Genomic DNA, 25,351 nt, shown 5'->3' with positions numbered 1-25,351 from the left:
TTGTAAGAGCACTGGGTGAAAATTTGAAAGCTAGATCAAAGTCTTTTGATAATTAATTGTTTCAGTTTTAATTGCTTTTGCAGATTTGTAAATTTGATGTTTTGTTTATATGTACATACTGACCTATAAATAATAAAATTGTCATCTGGTTTTTAACATCCACAAGCCTGTATCTTTGTGTGAGAAAATACATTTCTTTTCAGCTCCACACACTGTAATCTTGTTCTTTCAGTAAGCTTTTCACCACACCCGTAAGTCTGAGAACGGGAAGGTAATTTTTACCAGTATTCCATTTGTATGGTCAGTCACCTGAACTGTGCAACCAAATAGGAAAGAGAGGAAGTAACTTGCAAAAAAAAAGACGATGTATTCATTTTGAATACACAATCTACACTGCTTGGTGACCCTATAGGTTAACAGTAGGGTCAAAAGGTCCATGGTTCTATGATCATGGGAACAATAGTCGATGAAAAACAAGCCATTTAGTATATTGAACTGCAAGTCATGTACACACCACACATACATGTAGTGTTACAATACAGAATCCCACAGAATGTTGTATTTAACTGACTGAGACTCTGCCTGTATTTGTGATTTTTCTTCGCTTCTGCTATGGACCTTTCTGGAATGTAGGGGTCATGTATCGGTATCTGTGATTTTGCTAATAATGAATAGGCGAATTTGGTGTGTGGGGACTTCAAACAAACCAATGTCTGATTTATTCATTTCATTTTTTGGGGCACGCAGACCTCGAATCGATCGATTTTTCTCACTCCTGGGGGCAGGTGTCTGCTGCAGTGTTGATACCCAATCTTGATGGTCTTTGTAAGTTGGACATTGAAGCACAGCAACCATGGTATTTTAAACTCAATGTAGTCAGCCTTTTATTGAAATGTCAACACTGATACACTTTCAAATCAACTCTGTACAGCTGTATGCTAATTACATAATTCATAACTCGTAATTTTAAAATCAAGGTGGTATTGGTGAGATTTGCGCCATTCTGATCCTACTTCAATTCTTGAAATATTTTACATTTACAAAAATAACCATGGATCAAAAGTACTCTTAAAAGAACATGAATGTGTCAACATGAAAATTGGATGACTTGGGTTTTGGAAAATAACATTCTAAAATTCTATAATACTGCTGGGCACAGCTTGCCCCCACCCCAATTTATTTTAACATACATGCTATAAATCAAATTTCCAACAGTTCATGTACATAGATTGTATACTTGTAAGTATACACCTGTAACTGAAAGAAGTGCTTGATCTGATGCATATTAACCTTGAGACTGAAAACATTCTTGATCAAGCGACGGCTTGGGAAATATTTGTAGCTGAAAATCTTGGAATCGGTGGCTAATACATGTAGGTAAATTTATAGCAGGTCTTGCTGTTTTGAAGTATGGGGCTAACACTGTTATAGCTGTACGTGTAGGTATGGTCACACTGAAGTCATGGCATATACCGGTATGTTGAAGAATGACTATTTACAAAGCAAAAAGCTACTTCAAAAACCTTTGAATGAGTGTATGATATCGTCAGTGTAACTGTGAGTTTGTGTGACCTGTTCACCCGATTTCAGTGCAAACAGATCCACGCACACAATTGGTATACATGGGGCCCAGGCTAGACCATAGTTGTCAAAGGGTTAAGAATTTCTACTACATATTTTCGGCATCAGCGCTGCATACCAATTCACACAATGTGTAATCACTTTCTGTCAGCACAACAAACTTTCTCACGTCAGTCAGAACAAAGGTACTCAAATATACCTGAAATGTTACAGCTAATGATACACAATAAGGGATTTGTATGAAATCTAATTGGCTATCAAGTGTCCTCATGCACTAAAGTAGAAACTGAAAGACTTATGGCATGCTATAATTCTGACACACCCTGACTTAAAGGGACAAAGTCGCCCATTTTTCATGAATTTTGTTTGATACAAGATGCTACTTATATTGTTTGACATGTTGAAAGATACTGAATGAATGGGTGACCATGCATATATTCGACCCCAGCTTTAGACCCGATACATGAAACCATCGCGAAAATGAATGGTCATGACCATTTATTCATTTTCCCACTTGTTTCATTTCATTTGTCTAAAACCTGGGTCGAATATATGCATGGTCACCAATTCATCACCCTTTAACTCTAGATTGTTCTCATCATCTCAGCATTAGGGCTTGACCAAATTCCATTGTTTCCCTGTGCAGTCTTAGACTGCTATATACAAGAAAATGGGATGTAAGGATGAAAATATTTTCATCACAGAGAGAGAGAGCTAGTACAGGCTAAATGTAAACAGCTAATTTAAGAAAAATTATATACACACCATCTTTCTTGACAAAATGAAAATAAAATATTTAAGGTACCACAGTTGTTTACATGCTCATCTATCTAACAATCAGCAAATACAAGCTATCCCCTGTGGTATGTCTGAACAAAAATTAATTTGATGACAACACTTTGAGGAGCATTTACCGGTGAAATGTTTAAAGCACAATAGGGCATCTCAGTTTGCAAATACGTATGTTTATGGGAATTGGGTATACTGCCGGTATGCCAACAGTTACTCAAAAGACTTTGCAGTATATATACTTGTGGCAGGTGCAAGACGAGGGTTATACTTCCTCAATTTTGGTATCTGTGAGTATACAGGTAGGCATCCAACACTAGTGAAATTGTAAACAGACTGGCTGAAATTATGAAGATTCAAAGGAAAAGCTATTTTAAAATCCCATCTCATACAATCACCATGAATAAACTGCTTCCCAAAGAGCTAATACAGGGAGCTATTAACGTTTTGATGATTTTTCACTATACTGTTACTTTAAGGTTGTATGCGCCTCGAAAGTGAAAGACTTAAAACTTTAGCTCAAACTTTCCTCAAGGAATCTTGGAACAATTCTCTTTCAAAATCAAGAATAAAAATCAGGGGTCACAATGCAAACTTTGGTACTAGAGAAACAAATTACCCAAGATTTACAGGTTTTGAAATTCAAAATGGCTGCCACCCCTGTATTAACCCTATGGAAAAAAATAAAATTTTGGATTTACCAAGTACTAAGACAGAAAAAAAAATTCTTACAACAAGTGCTTTAAAATATACCCCACAGGTGGTAGATCTGAAAAGTATTGGAAAAGTGAAAGAGTCAAAATATCTGTCCCAGAGGCGCATTCTACCTTAAGTTCTATATCAATCGCAAGTTCTTGTCCTAGGGCCCAAAGAATGTTGAAACAACTACCGTATTTAGCTCATCAACACAACATCTGCATGTACAAAATGCAAGGTTATCGTTGTTTGACCAGAATTCACCTGTAAACAATATTAATGCAGTCTACACATGTACAGACACAGATGAACACTGCATATCTCAACATGTAGTGTACCGGTAGAACAAGAAACTGTCATTAATATGACTATTAACAACAAAATCAGTGAAAAAAGTCATTAAACGTGTTTGAGCTTTTCACACAACTGGTTTACCTGTTGCCACGTCATAACTACCACACAGTGCTAATGATGTCATTATAAATGCTGTCACAAGTATCCCTACGCTAATGATGCCATCAGTGACACCGTAGAAAGTACATGTACCCATTGTATTAGTGATGTCATCAGTGATGCTGTCACAAGTACCCCATCTTAATGATGTCATCAGTGACATTGTCTCAAATACCAGTATACTAGTGATGTCATCAATGATGCTGTTTCAAGTACCCCTACCCTAATGATGTCATCAGTGATGTTGTCACAAGTACCACTTACAGATGATGTCATTGATGATACTTGTTAAAAGTCACTTGTCTCAATATTAGCACACATGTACGCTTGATTTGTGTTTTTTCCCTATCCTTTCAAAGTTTCTAAATGAGAAATGACCGGGCATCATCATTGGCAGAAGTACAGCTGATATCGCTGTCCTTCACTCTTCTGATGTTGAAAGTAATTTCAACTATCGGCAGTGGAGCACCCAGCTTTGGTGCTGTGCTTCTGTTGGTCAGCCTCCGCAGGAGGCGATCCTCTTTGTCCATGTCACAAGGCCAATCCAGTATGCAGGTCTTCAGAAAGGAAGGCACGCAGGATGTATCACATCCTGGTGACAGTACCGGAATGAACCTCCCCCTCCGCAAGTGGAAGTCTGTCTCCATCTGACAGTAGAACCAACTGTGTGATGAGAAGAAAGATCATGATTGGCACGCTAAGTCAAGCAAATGTTTAAAAGAAAACTTGCCCGCCTTTCCTGTGTTATAACTATCCCACCGGTACATTCTACCTAAACCCTTTCACCCCCAGTTCCCTGTATACAGGTCCAACTTTACCATAGAAAACAATTGATTTGGGACAAACCATGGTGGTGAAAGGGTTAACTTTATCAATGAATTAATCCTTAGAGGGCCCATTTTTTAACTATAAGAAAGATCCTCTCAGAAAATGGTTTTTGCATGGTCAATTGAGCTTAAAGCAAATGTTCAAGACAAGATGGGCATATGAAGGCATCCTATTAAATATGGTGCCAGTACTGGTGTCAGGCGTCATTTCACACACACTGTTCCTGTAACATATACATGTACATTCTCTGGTGTTTGAATGGACAAAACACTGCAGAGTTGATGTATCTGACCATAAACATTCTTTCAGAGTATGACAGAGCTAAGTTCAATCTGTGAAGTAAACATTTAGAAACTTTTTAATGTAAAAAGTACAAGTTTTACATGACCTCAATTCAGGCTTGTGGTGACCAATGGTGTACTCACATTGCCATAAATATCAGACATGTGCAAACAAAAACAAAATCATATCAAATACAGTTTATTTGAACTTCTTTTGTTTGTGTTAGGTAAAGGGAGACTTTGCATCCACAAGTGCACTAAATCATTGGGTTTACGATATTCCTCATTTAATTCAATCTGTTCACAGCAACTCTCTGTGAACAGTTCAACACTCACCATTGAGACTATGGGTTTGTGTCAAAACTACGGTGGGAACAGGCCAGCAAATATCAAAATCCCCCGACTCTGATCTCACAAAAGTTCATACATAAATTTGACCCTACGCTGTAAAGCTACAATCAATCACAATATATCTGTCAAATTTTTGACATGAGCAATAAACACATACCAGCTTTGCAAGGCTAGAACAAAGAACTTTACTGAATTCACCTAGTTTTATGACTGAAAGTCTAATATCGGTATGTGCATTTTGTGGTATCTTTATGAAAACCTTTATAATAAATGTAAATCAATATGTTCTATAATATATATATATATATATATATATATATATATATATATATATATATATATATATATATATATATATATATATATATATATATATATATATATATATATATATATATATATATATATATAAGAGAATTTTTACCCCTTTTAAAGAGAAAATTACTACATATATACATGTGCAATTGGCAATGGCTGGTTTCATTTCAGTGGCTGTAAAACCTTCAACATTTCATATGTGCATGACGAATTCAAATGACCATTACAGTACCTTAAATTTCAATATATTACCTCAGCAATGAGTTATGTTGAAGGTAAAGTTAAAATATAATGTTTGCTTCAGATTTTTTTTGCACTTCCAAACTCTGATTAAGGGGCTGGGGTTGGTCCAAGTCGAAATGCAATGGGTTTAATGTGCTATGCTCTCGTTTTATTATTCACCATCATCCCCCCTGAAAACCCCCCCCCCCAAAAAAAAAAGTGCTTTCCTACCTTGTGCTCAGACAAGTTGCTTCCAACTCATACTCTTTACACTGAGCTTCTTGGCAGTAGTCCCTTGAACACAGAACGATGATGTATGAACTCTGTATCAACGACAAAAAGTTATCGTGATTAGGACACAGCCTTTCAAGTTTACAGTGTTTTTCCACCACAGTCTCTTTACATGATGAGATAATTTATTTTTTAGCTCACAAGATCAAACTGTTGACACAATGGTAACACAAGAGGATGGTTAAAATGCAGAGGTGATACTGATGAGTGGCAAGAGGAGGTCACCTTTCAGAACTTTTCACATACATGTATGTAATCCTATAGATACATTGACATTGTTTGTCATACAGATACACTGACACTTCTGTCACACTAAGTTGGTACACTGTCAAGATTATTTCAGGAGGGTGTGAAGACCAAAAAAGGGTTGATCCATCTATCTGTTTGTTTGACGTTCCAAAATTCCAAGAAGTGCCATTGCAGAACAGTTTATTAAAGCTCTTGGTAAAAGAAACATTTTTACCACCTTACTTTTTCAAAAGTTGAAAATTTTATTTTTTCGCCATTGACTTAACACAGGGATAGCAGCCATTTTGAATTTCAAATAAATCTTGGGTAATTTATTTTCTCTGGTAGAAAAATTTGCACAGCGACCAATTTCTGTTGTTGATTTTGAAAGAGAATTGTTGAAAGATTCCTTGAGGAAAGTTTGAGCAAATTTAGTTTAAGTCTTTCACTTTCGAAGCACATAACACCTTAAATGCAGACAACACCACTAAAATAACCTGTTGATAGTCTACATTAAACAACTGCCTGTCGAACTAGAGAGAAATTAGTTGAGCAAAATTTCATTTGACGCTGTTTGCTCACTCATTTTACTCTCTTGTGCAGATAAATTTTTCATGAGTTTTTTTTTTCTAAAGGAATTTTCCATGTGTGGGAAAAATATCCGACGTGTTGAATATTTTGTACAATGGCACAAACAGAAAAAAATTGCTTGCACATGAAAGTAAAAAATGGCTGATATTATCACACCAGAAATATTATAACACTTCTACCGATACAATGTACCTACTGCCTAAATAGGAAGTGAAAGATATGTAATCAATGATGAAGGGGGTCATTTAATTATTTCTCCTCACATTCTCTGTGAACAGTCAACAATATCACCATTGATAACGATCTGTTTGGGCCAAACCATGGAAGTCAAAGGTTAAAAAAAATGTTGTGTGTTAGCAGAAGTCATCAGTTGGCACGTACCATGCAGGTTTTGTGTCTACAAAAAATATGATTGAACCTATTGACCATTAGCAGTTTCTACAGAGACTTGGGGTAATAATCAGTTTTGACAACTGGAACAGCAAAAGATCGTTTACTTTTGGTGAAATGTCAGACACACCATAAGAGAGTTTGTGTCTGAAGATAGAGAGATGATGGATGCATATATGCAAATTGAGATCTCTCATTCTTACTCAATGTTTTGATGTTTTCACTGTAAACTCAAAATTACCATAATGATTGACTTGGATTAAATTTTTCAGCTCTTTACTCTCCACAGTACTATAAAGAGATTATATGTTTGTAGAGGTTGGCCAGATTAAACAGTGAAGCTGCTTATTTGCATTGCAGAAAACATCTTTTTGAAATTTGAGTTCAACTTTTCTAAAACAAAATAATGATAATTGCTTATGAGGGATTCACATCATGAATGTGGAGAAGAAACAACCAACATCACATGCCCTTTAATCCTTTCCCTGCCAGACAGTATCACTTCCCCATCGGTCAACTCAGTGAAAAGCAGTATTGAGCCAAAACCATACGTACGGCATTTCCACCCATTTGGCTTGGTCTGTTCCCAAACAACTTTAGTCCATGAAAATCATGTTAATAGTATCTGGGATTTCTGGGGCGTTCAAATTTTTTGTTAAAATGCATCAAATGGGACAGACTGTGCTTCACTAGTTTTAATGAACTTGACCTGATGGTGAAATATGAACTTGGTAAGAAAAGGGTGAAGATAGTTCATGCCTGAGCGCCAATGTCATTTTTTGTCGCATTTATAAAATACACTCAATATTTCTCAAAGTTTTGCAAAAATTTTGATAGAAAACTGTAGCCAATAAAATATAATGTCCATTTGGTCAAAAATTATCAAAACATTTTATAAAATTTGTAAAAATTGGTAAAATGTGCCAGTAAAATTTTGGTGGGAAAAATTACAGCACTCAAAGGGTTAAACTTTTGCTCAAACTTTCCTAAAGCAAAATTTTAACTATTCTTTTTCAAAATCAGGAATAAAAATCAGGGGTCACCCTGCAAAACTTGGTATAAGAGAAACAAATTACCCAATATTTAACAACATCTTAAAATTAAAAATGGCCAACACCCCTTTGTTATTTCTATTGGGAAAAACACAATTCCTAATTTCACAAAACAAAGCCAATGAAAACTATCCAAAAATGAGCCCCAACAAGTGGTAGGTAAAAAAGAATATTATAAAAGTTGAAATAGTCTGAATATCACCGAGGTGCAATCTACCTTAAGACAATAGACTAACAGCATCATAGTTTTTTCTGAACTTGAACTTACCGAGTTATAAATACTGCTCCTCCATCCGTAATTGTCTTTGGTAAATTTATTAAACTCCTTCTCCTTATAGCAGTCTTTTGTGAGGTCAAGATTAACCTCAAAATTGTTCCTCCTCAGTATGTCTGCAAGCTGCCTGGCATATTCCTTCTGTGACAGTGCATATGTGATGAATATGCGGACAGGTTCAGATGAATTCTTCTGATACAGAATAGTCCTGCTTCTTGGCCTAGATCCAAATTCAGGAATTGATGAACTTACTCTTCTCTCCACAACCGGAAAGGGCACTGAAGAGTCCCGATCACACGCAACCACTACCTCAATACTCGGACACTTGCGGGCCATTTCACTGACACTAGAAGAAGCTGTAGACGCTGCATCCACTTTCCGTTTTCCTTTGTTTTGCTTGACTTTACTGTAGGCTTCACATTTGCTTCGTTTTCTTGGGAGAATCTTCTTAAACATATCACCCACTTTCTGCCATGGATGTTGTTTGTGCCCCTGCTGATGCGATTCAACTGAGCTTAGTCCTTGAATATTCAAGGAATTGTTGCCAAGGTAACAGGTTTGCCGTGCAGACTGTTGTGGCATTTTTTTTCTCGAAGTTGACCTGTGTGCATCTTGACCTGTTTGCACTACTTTTACTCCCTGATGTTCATCCATGAGAGGTCTCGTTGCCTCATGGTGTGGTGGACGTTCAATGTCACGCAAACTTTCAGCATCATCATCTGAAGATTGGCACCTTGAACTGTTATTGTAACTTGACTTGTCACTTGTTACGGATGAAGACTCCAAACCTGATGACCTACCAGTATGATACTCTTTGATCGAAGGTTCTGTGATTGGCGTCTGCTGCCCATGGCTTTGTTCTTCTGCAATAGCTGACCACTGACCTACTCTCATTGTTTCACCATACTGATCAACATTGTCAGACATCTTTGGGGTTTCATCTGAGATGGCCGGATGCGATTGAATCCCATGCAAACTGAGATTGTCTGTGGAACTGCCAGTATTCGAAGTTATTATAACTTGACAATATTGAGGGGGATGCAATGTAGAACATTGGGGATTGTAACTTTCACGTGGAATGCTGTTGTTCTCAAGAAAGAAAGACTCATTGTCCTGTGAATCGGTCAAACTAGGATTCACAAAGAATTCTTTCAGATCAGGATTCTGCGTATCATGGAAAAAAGTTTGCATTTCATGCCTTTCATCTTGCAGCCTCTGCTGAGGAAAGTCTTGCGGCAATTCTTCTTGTCTGTCACCGCTGGAGTGTCTCAGAGGCCCCATTTCAATGTCTGTGGAGCTGAATCCCAGAGATGAATCAGATGGTGACCTTTCAGAATCAGTCATACATGTAGCTTTGTCCAGCATATGAAACTGCTGATGGTGATGCTGTATTGCTTGTCCTGGCTGGGGATGGTGGTGGTGCTGTATATCTCCTTGTGATCTGTCAGCATGGTGTGGTTGATGTGGAGCATTTGGCATACTACCGGTACACTGAGAATTAAAAGTCCTATTATACAATGTCTCAGCTTGTCCATGTAAAGATGAGTCACTATGGGCATTGCAAAAATCATGTTGTCTACACTGTTCAAGTAAATATTGACTTTGTCCTGCAGCTGGAGTTGGACCTTGGCTCTCAGGTTTATCCTCCTTTGCTCCGTCTCGTCGATATTCTCTGTCCTGTTGCTGCTGGTAAAAGCGCCTTTGTTGTAGGCACACAAATTGATGGCCAGGTTGGCAAAAATTCAAACCTTGTGGCAACACTTCCTGTATTTCACTGCTGCAGTGTCCCAGAGGCAACATTTCAATGTCTGTGGAGCTTGATCTCAGAGATGGATCCAAGGGCGACTTTTCTGAATCAGTCATAACCCTGTTCAGCACATGAAACTGCTGATGATGCTGTCTTGCTTGTCCTGGGTGGGGATGGTGGTGGGACTGTTTATCGCCTTGTGATCTGTCAGCATGGTGTGGTTGATGTGGAGCATTTGGCATCCTATATTGAGAGTGAGATTGTCTATATGCGGCTGAGTCATTATTGGCCTTGTAAAAGTCACATTGTCTACGCTGTTCAAGTAAATAAGGAAGAAGAGACAGTTTTTTATCACAGAGCAAACTTTGACTTTGTCCTGGATTCACACCATGATATCGATCATCCCTTGGTCTTTCCAGTTGATTTTCTCCCGGATGTTGTCGCTGTTGAAATTGCCATTGAGGTGAACACACAGGTTGAAGGTGAGGTTGCCAACCATCAGCACCTGCTGGCATTTCAGCCATTTGGTCAGATTGTGGCATTGACATCCACTCTACAATATCGAAGGGCCGCGCACCATTTGAGTGGACATCATCTTCACAAGGTACTGCATGTGATGGCGCAGTGTGATAACCACTGCTCATAGTGCCTGTATTATTATCGGCAGCAGCACCTGGTATATTGCCATGTGCAAAATCCATCTGCTGGATTTCTTGGTGTGGTGCAGGCTCATGTAGTGGCCGCTATGATCTTGCACTCTGCCTGGACCATCTTCACTTCCCTCTGCCCCTTCTCTGTAATCATCTACCAATACAATTGCACTATCCCGACTGTGCACAGAAATTATATCTGGCGCAATGTCATAGTCGAAAGGACCCTTTCTCCAGCCATCTTACCTCTCTCGTTGCAAAGTAGATTCTTGTCTTGTATGTCTGAAACTGCAGAAAAAAACCACGCATTTTAGAACTTAAAACAAAAAATAAAATTCACTTTTCTCTTGTCAGGACATGACATTTCACATTTCCCCTAAACCCTGTCAAAGAAATACTACAGCCATAAGACCTGACGCATTCATTTGGCTGTGATGTACATGTATACTGTGCACATAACACTCTCTAACCCTCTACCGGTATAACCCTCTCTATACCCCTTGTTCCCAGTGCACCAGCCCCTTTCCACCAAACACCTCATCCTTTATCCTGTCAAGTTTGAATGTCACTCACTATCACTTCAATTTGGTTGAAACTGTGAATCACAAGATGTCCCATATGTTGCATTATCACAAAAAAAGCACGCATTTGAAGAGCCCTGAAAACAGAGATACAAGTATGGTTTCCATGTGAACTTGTGTAACAATATGATTTCCAAAAATCAAATGACTTCCAACCTGATCCAAAAATTCAAGATTGGTTCTGCACATACTGCTATGATACATGTATATACGGTACTGTCTACAAAAGAGAGCATACCATGTACCGGCATATGTATGCATCATACTTCATAAAGATACAAAAAGTTGATAAATTCCAAGCTGTTCATGATTTCAACAACGCTGTAACTACCAGCTGTTAATAGCACGTTTGGCTGTTTAGCCTAGAACTATCAAGTAGCTAGTAGTATAAGTATGTACATATTTAGCTATCTAGTACAACTACTAGCTGGTAGTATGTATATGTTTAGCTGTTTTGTACAACTACTAGCTGGTAGTATGTACATGTTTAGCTGTTGTGTACAACTACTAGCTGGTAGTATGTACATGTTTAGCTGTTTGAGTACAACTACTACCTGGTGGTATGTGCATGTTTGGCTGTTTTGTACAACTACTAGCTGGTAGTATGTACATGTTTAGCTGTTTTGTACAACTACTAGCTGGTAGTATGTACATGTTTAGCTGTTTTGTACAACTACTAGCTGGTGGTATGTACATGTTTGGCTGTTTAGTACAACTACTAGCTGGTGGTATGTACATGTTTGGCTGTTCAGTACAACTACTAAACTGATAGTATGTACATGTTTAGCTGTTTAGTACAACTACTTGCCAGTAGTATGTACATGTTTGGCTGTTCAGTACAACTACTGGTACTAGCTGGTGGTATGTACATGTTTGCTGTTTAGTACAACTACTAGCTGGTAGTATGTACATGTTTGGCTGTTTAGTACAACTACTAGCTGGTAGTATGTACATGTTTAGCTGTTTTGTACAACTACTAGCTGGTAGTATGTACATGTTTGGCTGTTCAGTACAACTACTAGCTGGTAGTATGTACATGTTTGGCTGTTCAGTACAACTACTAGCTGGTAGTATGTACATGTTTGGCTGTTCAGTACAACTACTAAACTGGTAGTATGTACATGTTTAGCTGTTTAGTACAACTACTCGCCAGTAGTATGTACATGTTTGGCTGTTCAGTACAACTACTGGTACTAGCTGGTGGTATGTACATGTTTGGCTGTTTAGTACAACTACTAGCTGGTAGTATGTACATGTTTGGCTGTTTAGTACAACTACTAGCTGGTAGTATGTACATGTTTGGCTGTTCAGTACAACTACTAGCTGGTAGTACATGTATGTACATGTTTGGCTGTTCAGTACAACTACTAGCTGGTAGTATGTACATGTTTAGCTGTTTTGTACAACTACTAGCTGGTAGTATGTACATGTTTAGCTGTTTTGTACAACTACTAGCCGGTAGTATGTACGGTACATGTTTGGCTGTTGCTATATCATAAAGGCAATAATCAATCACTTGACAACTTTATAATTTGCTACTAAATTTTGCTAAAAACAACATAGATCTCGCTCTGAGATATGTAAGCGGCAACACAAAAATATTTGTCACCCTATATTTGACAACTATATATGGAAATTCAATTGCCTTCATTTCACAAATTTAATTTAACCTGACCTCTTTTCTGGTGTTAACTCCAACAGTATACAAATGTAATGCTTTTACAAAAATACATCAGTGAACACCATTTTTCCAATAATTTTCACAAGGAAAGCACATCTTAGATCTTAACAACTAAATTTAAGAGTAGTAACACAAATATGGCCGTAGCAGAATGTACACATTAAGCGCCTGAATTTAATCAACCAAATCCATCACCAAGGATTTAAATAGTGACATTTTCAAAGACAACATGGCTTAGTATATATAATAACAGGAATCCAAAACATACAGTACCTTCAAAGATTGGAAGGTATTTATTTGGTAAGTAAAGTGCATAAAGATACAGCTTATGGGGCTTTAACATTGAAATTGCACTTTTTCATGATTTAACATGTCACATAAATACAATGTGTTCCTATTTGTCATGATTTAGTTTCAGTCTCTGGTTCAACATTGCAATGAATAATCAGAGAGCAATGCCAATAGTTTATCTCATATACCACAAAGGTGTGGTACTACAAAAACCCTTCAAGTGATCTGTATATGGGTCAAGGGTCGTTGTGAAAGGCAACCTATACAAAGTCAAAATGCAAACACTACACACAGAATCGGAAGAAGTGACCTTTCACCTGGTACAGTAAATTTTCTGTGCACCTAAAACTTTTCCATTGCTAGTCACCGGAAGACATTACTGTTAGGTAACAGACCTTTTATTCACAAATAGTCTGGAACTTTTGACAAAGTTGTGAGTGTACATGTATCTGTTTGATGAAGTAACTTGAATTTCAAGAAAAAATACATTATTAGTGACCTTGAACATTTCTTATGCATTTAGCCTATCAGGACTGCCAGAATATTATTTTTGACATGTGTACCATTTTTGACAGATAATCTTTGTGTTTCTATGCCATTCATCAACACTGTCAATAGACGGGTGATGCCATTCCTAAATTGACAAGCCCTGACCTTTGACCCTTGAATGACACAATATCCTGTTATTCTTATGTTAATATTAAAGAGTCTCTTTGTGTGTAATTTTGATACTATTGTTACACTGATCAATCAATCAAACAAATTGATGAAAAACATTTAAAACACACTAAAATCAACAAGCCATGTTTAATTTTCTCAGAGGCATGGTTGAGTTGGTGTATGGTACATGGGCAAATAAATGGGTCTTTTAATTTCTGCACAGATCTGTTCACGCTGGATGCTCGTTGAATATCAAATGGTTTAAAAATACAGGAATTCAAAAGTTGTGGAACCACAAATGAGAGAGCTCTGATGAGGGCACTGTTTAAAATGTGGTCATGAAAACATTGCCTTTATAACTTTGATATTGTCATCACTCCAAAATGCCAATGGACCATTGGGTTGACCACCTCCTTCCAAAATCTAATGGTCACATTTGTAACATTACACTATTGTGTAGGTTTCTTTTTCATTTAGATTCCTTGTAAACCACAGTCCCAGGGGGACCTCAGAGGGGTCCTGTGTAAAACTACATTTAAAATAATTACTGTGTTGACATTCAATTTGCTGCCAAAGCTACCAGTACATCTGTCCAGTACAGAGAGTGTGAGATCTCAACAGGCCAGTAATTTCACCCCATTGATAAATTTTCTACTTTATTGTTTTTTAAGGTAGTATGTACCTCGAAAGTGAAAGACTTAAACTTTTGCTCAAACTTTACTTAATGAATCTTTCAACCATTCTTTTTCAAAATAAAAAATAAAAATCGGGCGTCAGTGTGCAAATTTGGTACTAGAGAATCAAATAACCAAAGATTTATGGATATTTAAAATTCAAAATGGCCGCATTTCCTATGTTAACTCGTATGGAGAAAAATAAAATTTTCTAATTTCCAAAAGCTAAGCTAGTGAAAGTTTTCTTACACCAAGAGCTTTCAAATGAAGCCCAACAAGTAGTATTTCAGAAGACAAATGTAAAAATTTGAGAGTCTGAATATCATATGTGTCCCCGAGGAACGTTCTACCTGTCAGCTCACTACTTTCATATTCCACTCCCGCAAAGCACGTTGAGGGACACAGTATTCAGCCTCTACACTGCTTTGTTATTATTGACAAGTGAGTACTGGTCCACACTCAAATTCAAATGTGAACAATGACAATGCATTTTACACGAACAAACACTGTCTTGACAAGCTAAATAGTTGGTGCAGGTGTATCAGTATGCCTTGACGAGTAGAACATGAAATCGCAACTGACATACAAAACAAATCCGCACAGAGATCATAATAGGTGACAGCTAATGGCCCTTTAACTTTGTATGTGCCTCAAAACGGCAACGTTAAACGTTTGCTCAAACTTTTATCGAGAAAACTTAAATAATTGCCTTTTAAATCAAGAATTAAAACCAGGAGTCATCATGAAAATCGCAGAGTCGACCACAAGTGCTTACGCCTTACGGGCTGGGTAGTCAGTCAGCTCCCATGGTCAGCTTGAACAATCGATCGCGCACTCGGTGCTCTGCAGTCTCATAATAGAACGTAGGTGTCCGGTTTTAGAGAGCTAAATGCAGAGCAGGGCACCGGGATCGATTGATCGAGCAGACGATCGATCGATCAGCTAGACTCTGCCTAACCCACGAGCGCCTGTGCCGTCGACACCCTTTCAATATCAACCTCATTAACTCAAATCACCACACACGTCTTCTTTTTACAAACACCTGCTTTACGCGAAGCGTAGAAAGTACTGTTGTTATGCTGACAATGTTATTTGGATGGTAATATAACACAGTAACTTTTAATGTGGTAATGAAACCGCAGTTACATGGCTGTCATCGACACTGACGCATTGTGGTTTAAAACTGCGCAGCAATACATGCACAGGTACAATGTATGTGTACATTGCGAACGAAGGGTTAGCCCTACCTCAGTATCTCACACTTCTCAGTAAGTGTTAATCAAATGTCAAAAGGGACAACGACTACTTGTTGCATATATATATAATGAGTATGGGATACGATTCTAATCGATCTCGGGCTCCGTACTTACCGAATGCTGTGGAAATATATCAATTAACTGATCAGTGAAGAATTGGTGCAAAAACACGAAAAACTCCCGTATTTTCCATCATGGCGTCGGAGCAGAACGGTGCGTCCAGGCTGGTAATTTATTCACGCTGTGCTGGGCTGGTTAACGTTGGTCTGGATATTCGGGGATTCCCCTGTCACGCCCTCATCGGTGAAAAAAATAGTGGAGTGCATACTTGTTCGCTAACGTATGCAAGGGTATGTCCCTCAACACAGTGTACAATATAGCTGTCCAAGCTGATACGTGTTTCTCAAATAGTTTATGTAAGTTGTTTTGAAAAGTACCGTAGCCAGCTGTATTAGCCTCATTTTTAGTGCTATAAAGGGACTGGTCAGTTTCTTCATTCGGGCAGGGTGTGTGTGTGGATGGGGGGGGGGGGTGTGTCCCTGTTTTTGACTTTCGTGATATGGGGTGGGGTTATCATCATGTTTTTTGAAATGCTCGATTACGGGAGCCCGAGTGTCTTTGAACTACACACTTGCACCCTACAGGCCACGAATTACATTATTCAGTGCAATTTTCGACGCGGACTCAGATTTTACACTGGTTATTCTCCCGAAGGAGTTGTCTTAAGGAGCTGTGAATATATTACTAGAAACGCGGGTTCAAGTCCTACCTGGGTGATTTTTCTCATTGGTTTATACAGATAGATAGATAGATAGATAGATAGATAGATAGATAGATAGATAGATAGATAGATAGATAGATAGATAGATAGATAGATAGATAGATAGATAGATAGATAGATAGATAGATAGATAGATAGATAGATAGATAGATAGATAGGCTATAGGCCTATCAGAGATATCCGGATGTTTGCAAATTGAAAGTATATTTTGCAAAGCATCATACCAGCCACAAATTTCATCATTAACTTACAGTTTTCGGGGGGGGGGGGTCACCCTGTTTTCGAAAGTTGAAATAGTTGGGTCACCCACGTTTTGATGTCCGCAAGAAATTGTCCACCGCCCCCCTCCCTCCCACCAGGCCGAAGAAGAAACTGACCAGTCCCTTAGCTTATCTATTTGTAATCCTTTTCCCGTCGGTCGTATTACAACGATCATGAATTACCACTGGTGATCAGTAAATTCAAATTCCCATAACTTGCGGTCTATGAGGACATACGGCAACTGAATAATTTGAGTTTTAAATCATATGATGACCAAACAAATCTAAATCACATGAGTTTGCAAAATAAATATTTAAATAAGCAATCACTGCAAAATATAATTATAATTATAATTAAACTGCTGTGTACAAAATTAAGAATCAAAGAGAACAGTAGATTAGGAGTAAAACCGAAGCAGTCCAGTGTTATATTCCGTTTCATATCGCTTTGTTCTACACCTAGAATTCACTTTATAATCAAAGCATGTCGGGTATTGCTGAACTGAGGGACATTATATACACTATAGTGTTTTAGTCTGTGGCAAGACTTTTGAAGAGTAGTCTAGATTAGATGTAAATTTTTCATAAATTATAAGAAGCCTTATGTCAACTGTTTCAGTGTGTAGGGATGAAGATTCATTTTGTTTGCTTTGAATTTAGTTTCACTGGTATACGTAAAGTCAAAATCATTGTTTAAACAGCTGGCCATTCTTCGCTCACCGTAAAGCCATACTCACCTCTAGTCATGCAGGCCCATTTCAAAAATCAGATTAGCGGGAGACTAGAACTCCGTAAAGATCCATTATTAGTCCAACGTAACCATGCAGCTAATTTCAAATGCATCGACAGAAAATGAATGTTTGGAAGTCTACCAAAAAGTCGCGAGTCTGAGCATTTGGCTTCACTGGACATTTCATAAAGAAAGCAATGTGAATGAGGGCGACGGTAGAATCATCGATCACGAACTCCTTGCAGCTGCCGCCAATTGGTAAATTTCATCAATTTCGCAAAATCATCACAAAACACGTTTTGAAGGTTGATATGCCGATTTTACTTATATGGCCTAAAATTTAGAGGGGAAAGTAGAGCTGTTCGTAACTGCCCTCCCACTGGCATTCACAGAAAATGTGCCCTCCCATGGAATTTTGTTGCCCACCGTGACTTCCCTCCAATATCTATGGTCTGCCCGCTCCCCACTCCCCACAACAATTCTAGCTCCCCACTGCCCTCTCCCCACTACGGGGCAAAATGCCTTCTTATCACTCCTGAAATTCCCCACTGCTCACTAGCTGCCCACCAGGCAACCCAGATCAACGCAAAACCGTGCGAGCAGCTAGCAAGTATACCTTGGCACATTGTTCTCCTCTAAGTTAGGCGCTTAATCTCCCCTCAAGTTCTATCAACCACGGCTTTCCCTCCCTATACGTATTTTCCGGTACCCACTGTCAAAATTTTTCTCCCCACCCACTAAAAAAAGAAATCTCTTCCCCGCCCACAGTAAATATCGAATTTATTCTCCCCGCTCGCTTATTAGTTTTGAAATTTGCCCGCCCGATGAAAAACTGCGGACGAACACCTTTATGCACGGACAGCTTAGTTAAGTTGGCGGCACCTGTCCTTGGAATCAGTGGCATGAAATAGGTAAGAGGGGCTTACAATTCATTTAACATTTTGAACTCCTTTTCTCGTCTTTAACGAGGCTGTAATTATCCGTAATGATAAAGTAAGCTTACGAGCTTGCTTTCGCTCACTCCTACACGGGATGGGGGTAGCGAGAGAGGTAATGAATTTTCATGCCTTGAGTAACTACTCTTTTTATAATGGCTTACAATGCTTAATGAGCGCAGGTACGTAGCTAATAATTCGAAGGCAATTCAAGTGAATTACATGGTCGGTACTCTTTGAATTTTAGGATTATTGGATAGGTGTCTTTTTAGAATTGTTATCGTTGAGAACAATCTGTATGGTTATGTTATTGAAGAGCCAGGTACTGCGATAGTTGTGTGGTAATTTTTCTAAAAGTACGTGCCGGGCAGACAACCGCATTTCTTTGCCAATTTTTAATGATAAAGCACGCGATCTCATGGTTAAAACGTCATCCTTTTCTAATTGGACTACTAGTCAACACTCAACGATCTGTTCTGCAATCTTATTCGTTTGCGTTTGCGTTCATATGCACTTTTCCTCGTTTAACCCTAACAGCAAAATATTTTCATACGATGGTCCTAAATAATATTTCCCAAAACTGAATAACTGACCCCCCCCCGAACAAGATCGCTGAACTCTCTCTCTCTCTCTCTCTCTCTCTCTCTCTCTCTCTCTCTCTCTCTCTCTCTTCTCTCTCTCTCTCTCTCTCTCTCTCTCTCTCTCTCTCTCTCTCAAAGACGAAGAAGAAGAAGAATACACTGTTGATGGAATCACATAGATAAGAAATTGCACAGATTAGATTCATTTACAATGAATTTTGAATTTTTCTATGACAAATTTCGTGTTTTCTGATAATATTGACAGCAAAACACAGTTATTTCAACGGGTTCCTATTTTGCCGATACAACTTTGGCAAACTTCAAAAACTTGTATTTTTTCATTATATCTTTATACGCAAGTTTCACAAAACAGTGTCAGACAAAACAAATTAAAGGTCGTAATTTTAATTTTTTACCTTCTTCAGTTTTTGTATATATATATATATATATATATATATATATATATATATATATATATATATATATATATATATATATATATATATATATATATATATACAGTAAATCTTCGCTCTAACGACCATGCTTGGCGACAGAGAAAACGTTCGTTAAACTGAGGTGTTCGTTCAAATGAGGGAATTCGAATCCAGACTAGCCTTTTCGGGGGACACATTAATTGTACGTACGTTATAACCGATAATTCGTACTACTGGTAGTCGTTAGAGCGAGAGATTACTGTTATTTGAAGTAATATGATGAAGTTTAATTTCAACAATACATTGTCGGTCAGAGTTCATGATCAAACAACTGCACAGCCCAGAGCGATAATTTAGGGTTTATTACTGTGTAAAAACTGTTTATGTTATTGATAAGTTTATAATTATTAACATTGTTGATAAATATATGATATCTCTGTCATTATGCTGTGCACAGTCTCTCTAAAATAATTATTTACAGAAGGACTGCAAAGGCAATACTGTGATATCGCAAGTTACTGCGCAGTTATACAACTATGGGCCCTTGCTACAACCGCCCGGCCGTTGGCGATACTTAGTAAACGTAAGCATGGAATAATGACAGAAATATCATATTTTTATCAATGATTTACAAAACTTTAACTTTATTGATAACGTAAACAAATTCTACACATTTGTTAACTTTATTGATAACGTCAACAAATTCTACACATTTGTTATGAAAGTAATGCCTTCTGGCCCCGTGCAACTGCGTGTTTGATTCGTACGTTGTGAGCATTACTGCTCTGTCTTACTGTTAATTATTAACCCAAATCGATTTGATTTCTTATCAGCTCATGTCGTATTTCTAATGAGATGTTTTTGAACCTGTACTCGCCATGAAGGAAACCAAAAAATCCGGACTTTGAGGGGTAAGTTTCGATTTTTCACTTGATGTCCTAATCTCTTATTATATTCTGAATGAGTCGATTTGCACTTACACAGTCCGATCTTATATATATCAAATGCAACTTAACGCATCTTATATAGTTACTTAAGCACGTGCAGCAATGTCCCCGCGCGCTGGTAAACATAACAGACTAGTAAACAGACTTTCTCAGTGTTTCCCTCGTATTTGTCGTAGGGTCGGATGACTCGGCTCGGTTTTTGGCTAGAATTGCAAATGAACTAAATACATTCCAAAATGGCATTCATTCACTACTCTGCGCTACAGTCCATGCATGCATTGTGTTTTTGTATCTGTGGCTAGTCCGATACACATGCACCATGCATATCAAACCAATCATGCATCATATCTTAATTCGTTTAAAGTTAGAGGTCATACTATTCCGTGTGTGAGGCTTTTGTGACGGGGACAACGCAGTGTGCAAATTAATCAATTTTAAAATAAGCAGCTTCGATCTGAGAGGATAGGGACGTACAGGTAAGAAATTTAACGAGGGCCTGTTTTTCAAGCTCAACTTTTTTGCACTCGGATGCATCACTATTTACAGTCCCCTGTGTTATTTACTGACGGGGTCGTAATGCAGACAACCTGTTGATGTAGTTCACATACTGCAGCTCGCGAGTAATTACTGCGTTACGCTCGGTAATTTCACATGGTGTAAAGGAGTTTTATTTCCGAAATTGATCCCGCAATTGTAGTTTGAAAAATCGTTATCGCCGAACATTTGTGGAACCGTACATTTGACATATATGAACTCTGAAAACCCACGTGTTGGAATCGAAGTCTGTGCCAGCAGCCAATCGGCTCTCAGGCTAAGAGATCAACACCGAACCGTAGACAGTGCATGTGCAGTCAACTTGAAAACATATGACTCATACCGCGAATTCAAGATGGTGTTCAAGTTTTTGTGTCTCGATAAGCCTGATGGAATTGTAAAGTGAAAAAGGAAGAATGGTGAGATGAGGTATGTGCAATCCATATCCAAGGGAAAGGCAACTGATCGATGTATATAGGTATTTCGGATAAAGGCAACCCAAGTGTCGACGTATAGCTGTAGTGTGGAAGCTGCAGTTACTAAACATGTTTGAATTCCACTAGACGAGCATATCTGTGTCACGTGACCGCCATCTGTCTGAGGCAATGAATTCAAGGTCAACAAACAAGATATCTGTCAGAGATTGTAATAGTCAGAAAAGTGAAAAAAAGGGAAATAATTCTAGACATAAACAGTGTTTAAGCAACCTTTGACAACTCAGTTTTCATATTAATTTGTGCACATCACTTAACTGTACTACCACTGTTTTGGCGCGAAAAGGAGCGTCGGCTAATGTATACAAAGTAAATAAATAACCAGAAGTGGGCCGAGTTGACGAGTATATTATTAGACCACAGTCCCACCACTGTGATTAGATACTGACTGAAAGTTCGTCGCTCTGGGTAGCGTAGCCTCCTCGAGCGACGGATCTTTAAGTCTATCAGACTGAGTGAACAATTTACTCGGCAGTACGATGCCACCACAGAGCTGTTCATTGGGTTTTAATCATATAAAAATACGACTTACTATTCGTCGCAGAGTAGTGACCACTTTGACCTGCTGTATATGGCGAATAGGCAATACATTGGTACGAAGGCTGCATTCACAAATTCTGATGGGGAATGGACTACGATTGAAAACTTTATTCGTTTTAGACCCTTCTTAAAATCTTCAAAAGCATTTCAAATGCCCCTAGGGCATATACATCATCACAATATTCAAATCCCGAATATTATATGGCCAAACGTTTAACTATTTTTGATCTTCGTATCAATCAAAGTGTCTTGTTGCAATTCCAAATATGTTGAAATATTCAACATTTTAAGTCAAGTGTTACGATAACACTGTTGCATTACTCTGATTGCGTCAACAAGCTTAAAACATTCAATATGATTCAAAAACAGTACAGGAAAATGATGTCGACACACAGAATATAATTGTTGACAAAAATAGCTACTGATCATTCGCATCTCAGTTACTCTCTATGGACAATTACATGTTCTTCCTGAAGAGCAATCTGCTCACAAACAATGCTGAAATGCCAATGTATTCACATTGTTGAATACAGCCTTAATAGATGTTTGTTTTCATCGGTAGTTTGTGAAAGGGATGGTAGCTGCAATTTTGTTGATATTTTCATATATTTTTGTGTCCTCAATGTTTTACTCCCTAAACCAAGTATTTGGATTGTCAACAGTTTGTATTATATACAGTCAGTACTAACCTGGCCTGCAATTCAATCGTAAAAATTACAATATACGGCTTAATTGTGTTGATATTGGAAGTAAAGTGGATTCTTGGTGTTTAATACATGCTACAGGGAATAGAACAAGAAACTCTGGTTTATACATTGAACAAAAGTATGTAAAATGTAAACAATTACAACACCTGTCTCCTGTTACAAAGTCTACGTGTTGTGTTTCCAATGGAAATTCCATTGCATTCATACTATTTAGATTTTTTCAGAATAAAAGTCATTTAAAGCTATAAAATGATTTCAGAATATGTTTAATCACTATCAATGTTTTTTTTTTTCATTGAGTTACCTAGCAATTTGTGGAATCTGAAAAAAATAGAATTCAAAAAACAGGGAAAAATATTTTCAGATCCCTATACCCAGTGCAAGCCTTTCAAACCCCCTCTACTTGGCCTAAAACTTTCAAATTCCCTCTGAATTTCTCAAGCCTTTCCCACCCCCAGTATTTGCGAATGCAACTTGAGCCTGTCCAATTACATTCAGTGTAACAGCCGGTGGAATGTAGAGATGACCTCGTAAGGACACTGCGTGGGCGGGAGAAGTTAACTGTTTTCTTGCAAGTTGGGACTCTCAATTCCGACTGAATATTTCATGAGAATGTCCTTCTGGACAAAGGTTTATGTCGTGGCTCGTTATTGCCTCCTTTAGGACAAATGTGGTTCCAACTTTTTTCCCACAGATTGCACATATTGTTTACGATCTAAGGTCAAAATGTCATCCAGTGGTCATGACGTGGACACAGTGGAATTATCAACATTTTCAATTTAGCTTGAGTCACAATAAATTGGACTAAGTTTTGTCGAAATTTTTGTCCGTTCAAAACTAATTACTTGCTATTTATACAAATGGCATATATCCCCATTGGATTAGAATACTTTAGATTTGTTTAAATTAAAACGTATTCTGAAGTTTGCATAACGTAACCTTTCTACTGACCTCTGTTTATTCGCAGTTAAAGAAATAGTTGAATACTATACCAGCAAAGGGGGTTCCGATTATCGTTTGTTTTCTCGATGCATCGAAAGCATTCGATCCAGTGAATCACTTCAAATTAATGCAGAAGCTTATTGATAGGAATGCCCCTCTTTAAATAGTAAGATTTCCTTCTTATTTGGTATAAAAACCCACTTGTTTTGTGTTCGATGGGGAAATTCAATGTCTGATTGGTTCTCTGTAAGTAATGGTGTAAGGCAAGGAGGGGTGCTCTCTCCATACCTTTTTAACATTTACATTGTTGATCTAATTCAGAAGCTTTGTGACACTAGCTAAGGGTTTACAGTATCTCCTCCATGAATGTGAAGATTACGGTAAAGAAAATGACATGATTCCCCCCAAAACGGAATGTATTGTTTTTAATGGAAGAAAAATGACCGTTTCTCGTACTCTTGTATATACTCAACGGTAACAGGGTAAAATTTGCCATTCAGCACTAACTAAGGGTTTACAGTATATCCTTCCATGTATGTGAAGATTACGCTAAAGAAAATGACATAATCTAGAATTCAAAGAAAAGCGAAATGAACAGTTTTTAATGGCAGAAAAATTACCCTTTATCGAACTCGTGTAATACAACATTAACAGGATAAAATTTGTTATTCAGCACACTCACTTGGGGCATATTATTACTAGTGATAAGGCTGATGATGTTGATATTGAACGACAAAGACGTACTTTCTGTGTTAGAGCCAATATGTTATTGAGACAATGAAAACACTGTTCTATTGATGTCAAGAAAGTGTTTTCTGCTTACTGTAGGAAAATTTATTGCTGCCATTTGTGGTTTAACTACAAATCAAAGGTTTTTGAACAAACTAAAAAGTTATGTACAACAATGTTTAGAGGAGGCTCCTAGGTGTATCTTCTGGTAGCAGTGCTTCAAATACGTTTGTGGCTAACAATATTGTGTCTCTCCGGGAAGTTATCTGACATAGCATTCACAATTGTAAATGCAGAATCGGTAGAAATTCAAACGCATTGATTTCTGCAATATGTAACTCAGACCGGAATTGCAATAGTAAGATTTTCCGTTTCTTGAGGAAGCAGCTGTACACAATTTAAATTTCGTTCGCAAATGATTGCGTAATCGGATCCAAAATGGCCGCATGACGCCGGTTTTGTTTTCTGTATTTGATGTCCATCCACAGGGGCTCCAGGATCAATCCAAAGGGGCTCATGGATCCTTTGATACAGATATCGCAGACATGTCTGAGCCAACTCTTTTCAAACTTGGTACAAGGATAATACACCATGACATTCATATGCACGTCCATTTAATTTGGTTTGGCATGCATAATTAGTGCTAATTTGCATAATTAGTGTTTAGAGCTCTGTTTCTGGTGCGCCTGGGCCAAGTTTAATGAAACTTTGTACAGGTGTTGGTCATACAGAGTTCGAGTAGCAAACAATGACATATGTCAGTATTGTGTTAATTGATTACTAATTTGCATGTTTTGATGATTTTTTTTTGTAATTAGGGTGATATGTCTCCCAATACTGCAACAAATT

The 25,351-nt window shown here is 37.9% G+C and overlaps 2 protein-coding genes across 2 annotated transcripts in view; one reads left to right on the top strand and one right to left on the bottom strand.

Moving 5' to 3' along the window:
- Positions 1–859: 859 nt before the first annotated feature.
- LOC139131823 (uncharacterized) lies at positions 860–16,136 on the bottom strand. Its single transcript, XM_070698107.1, has 4 exons — positions 16,000–16,136; positions 8,340–11,030; positions 5,751–5,842; positions 860–4,182 (listed from the first exon to the last, which is right to left on the bottom strand). Exons 2-4 carry the CDS (start codon positions 10,791–10,793, stop codon positions 3,882–3,884), a joined length of 2,847 nt encoding a protein of 948 aa, XP_070554208.1. The 5' UTR covers positions 10,794–11,030; positions 16,000–16,136; the 3' UTR covers positions 860–3,881.
- Positions 16,137–20,435: 4,299 nt separating this feature from the next.
- Positions 20,436–25,351, top strand: part of LOC139131809 (organic cation transporter protein-like) — a 30,762-nt gene continuing 25,846 nt past the window's right edge. The window contains exon 1 of the mRNA XM_070698089.1: positions 20,436–20,520. The gene's annotated coding sequence lies outside the window, so the exon portion shown is untranslated. The remainder of the gene's footprint in view (positions 20,521–25,351) is intronic.

This window comes from Ptychodera flava, chromosome 1, assembly GCF_041260155.1.
Source record: "Ptychodera flava strain L36383 chromosome 1, AS_Pfla_20210202, whole genome shotgun sequence".
NCBI lineage: Eukaryota > Metazoa > Hemichordata > Enteropneusta > Ptychoderidae > Ptychodera > Ptychodera flava.
This window is presented reverse-complemented; position numbering and strand designations above follow the sequence as displayed.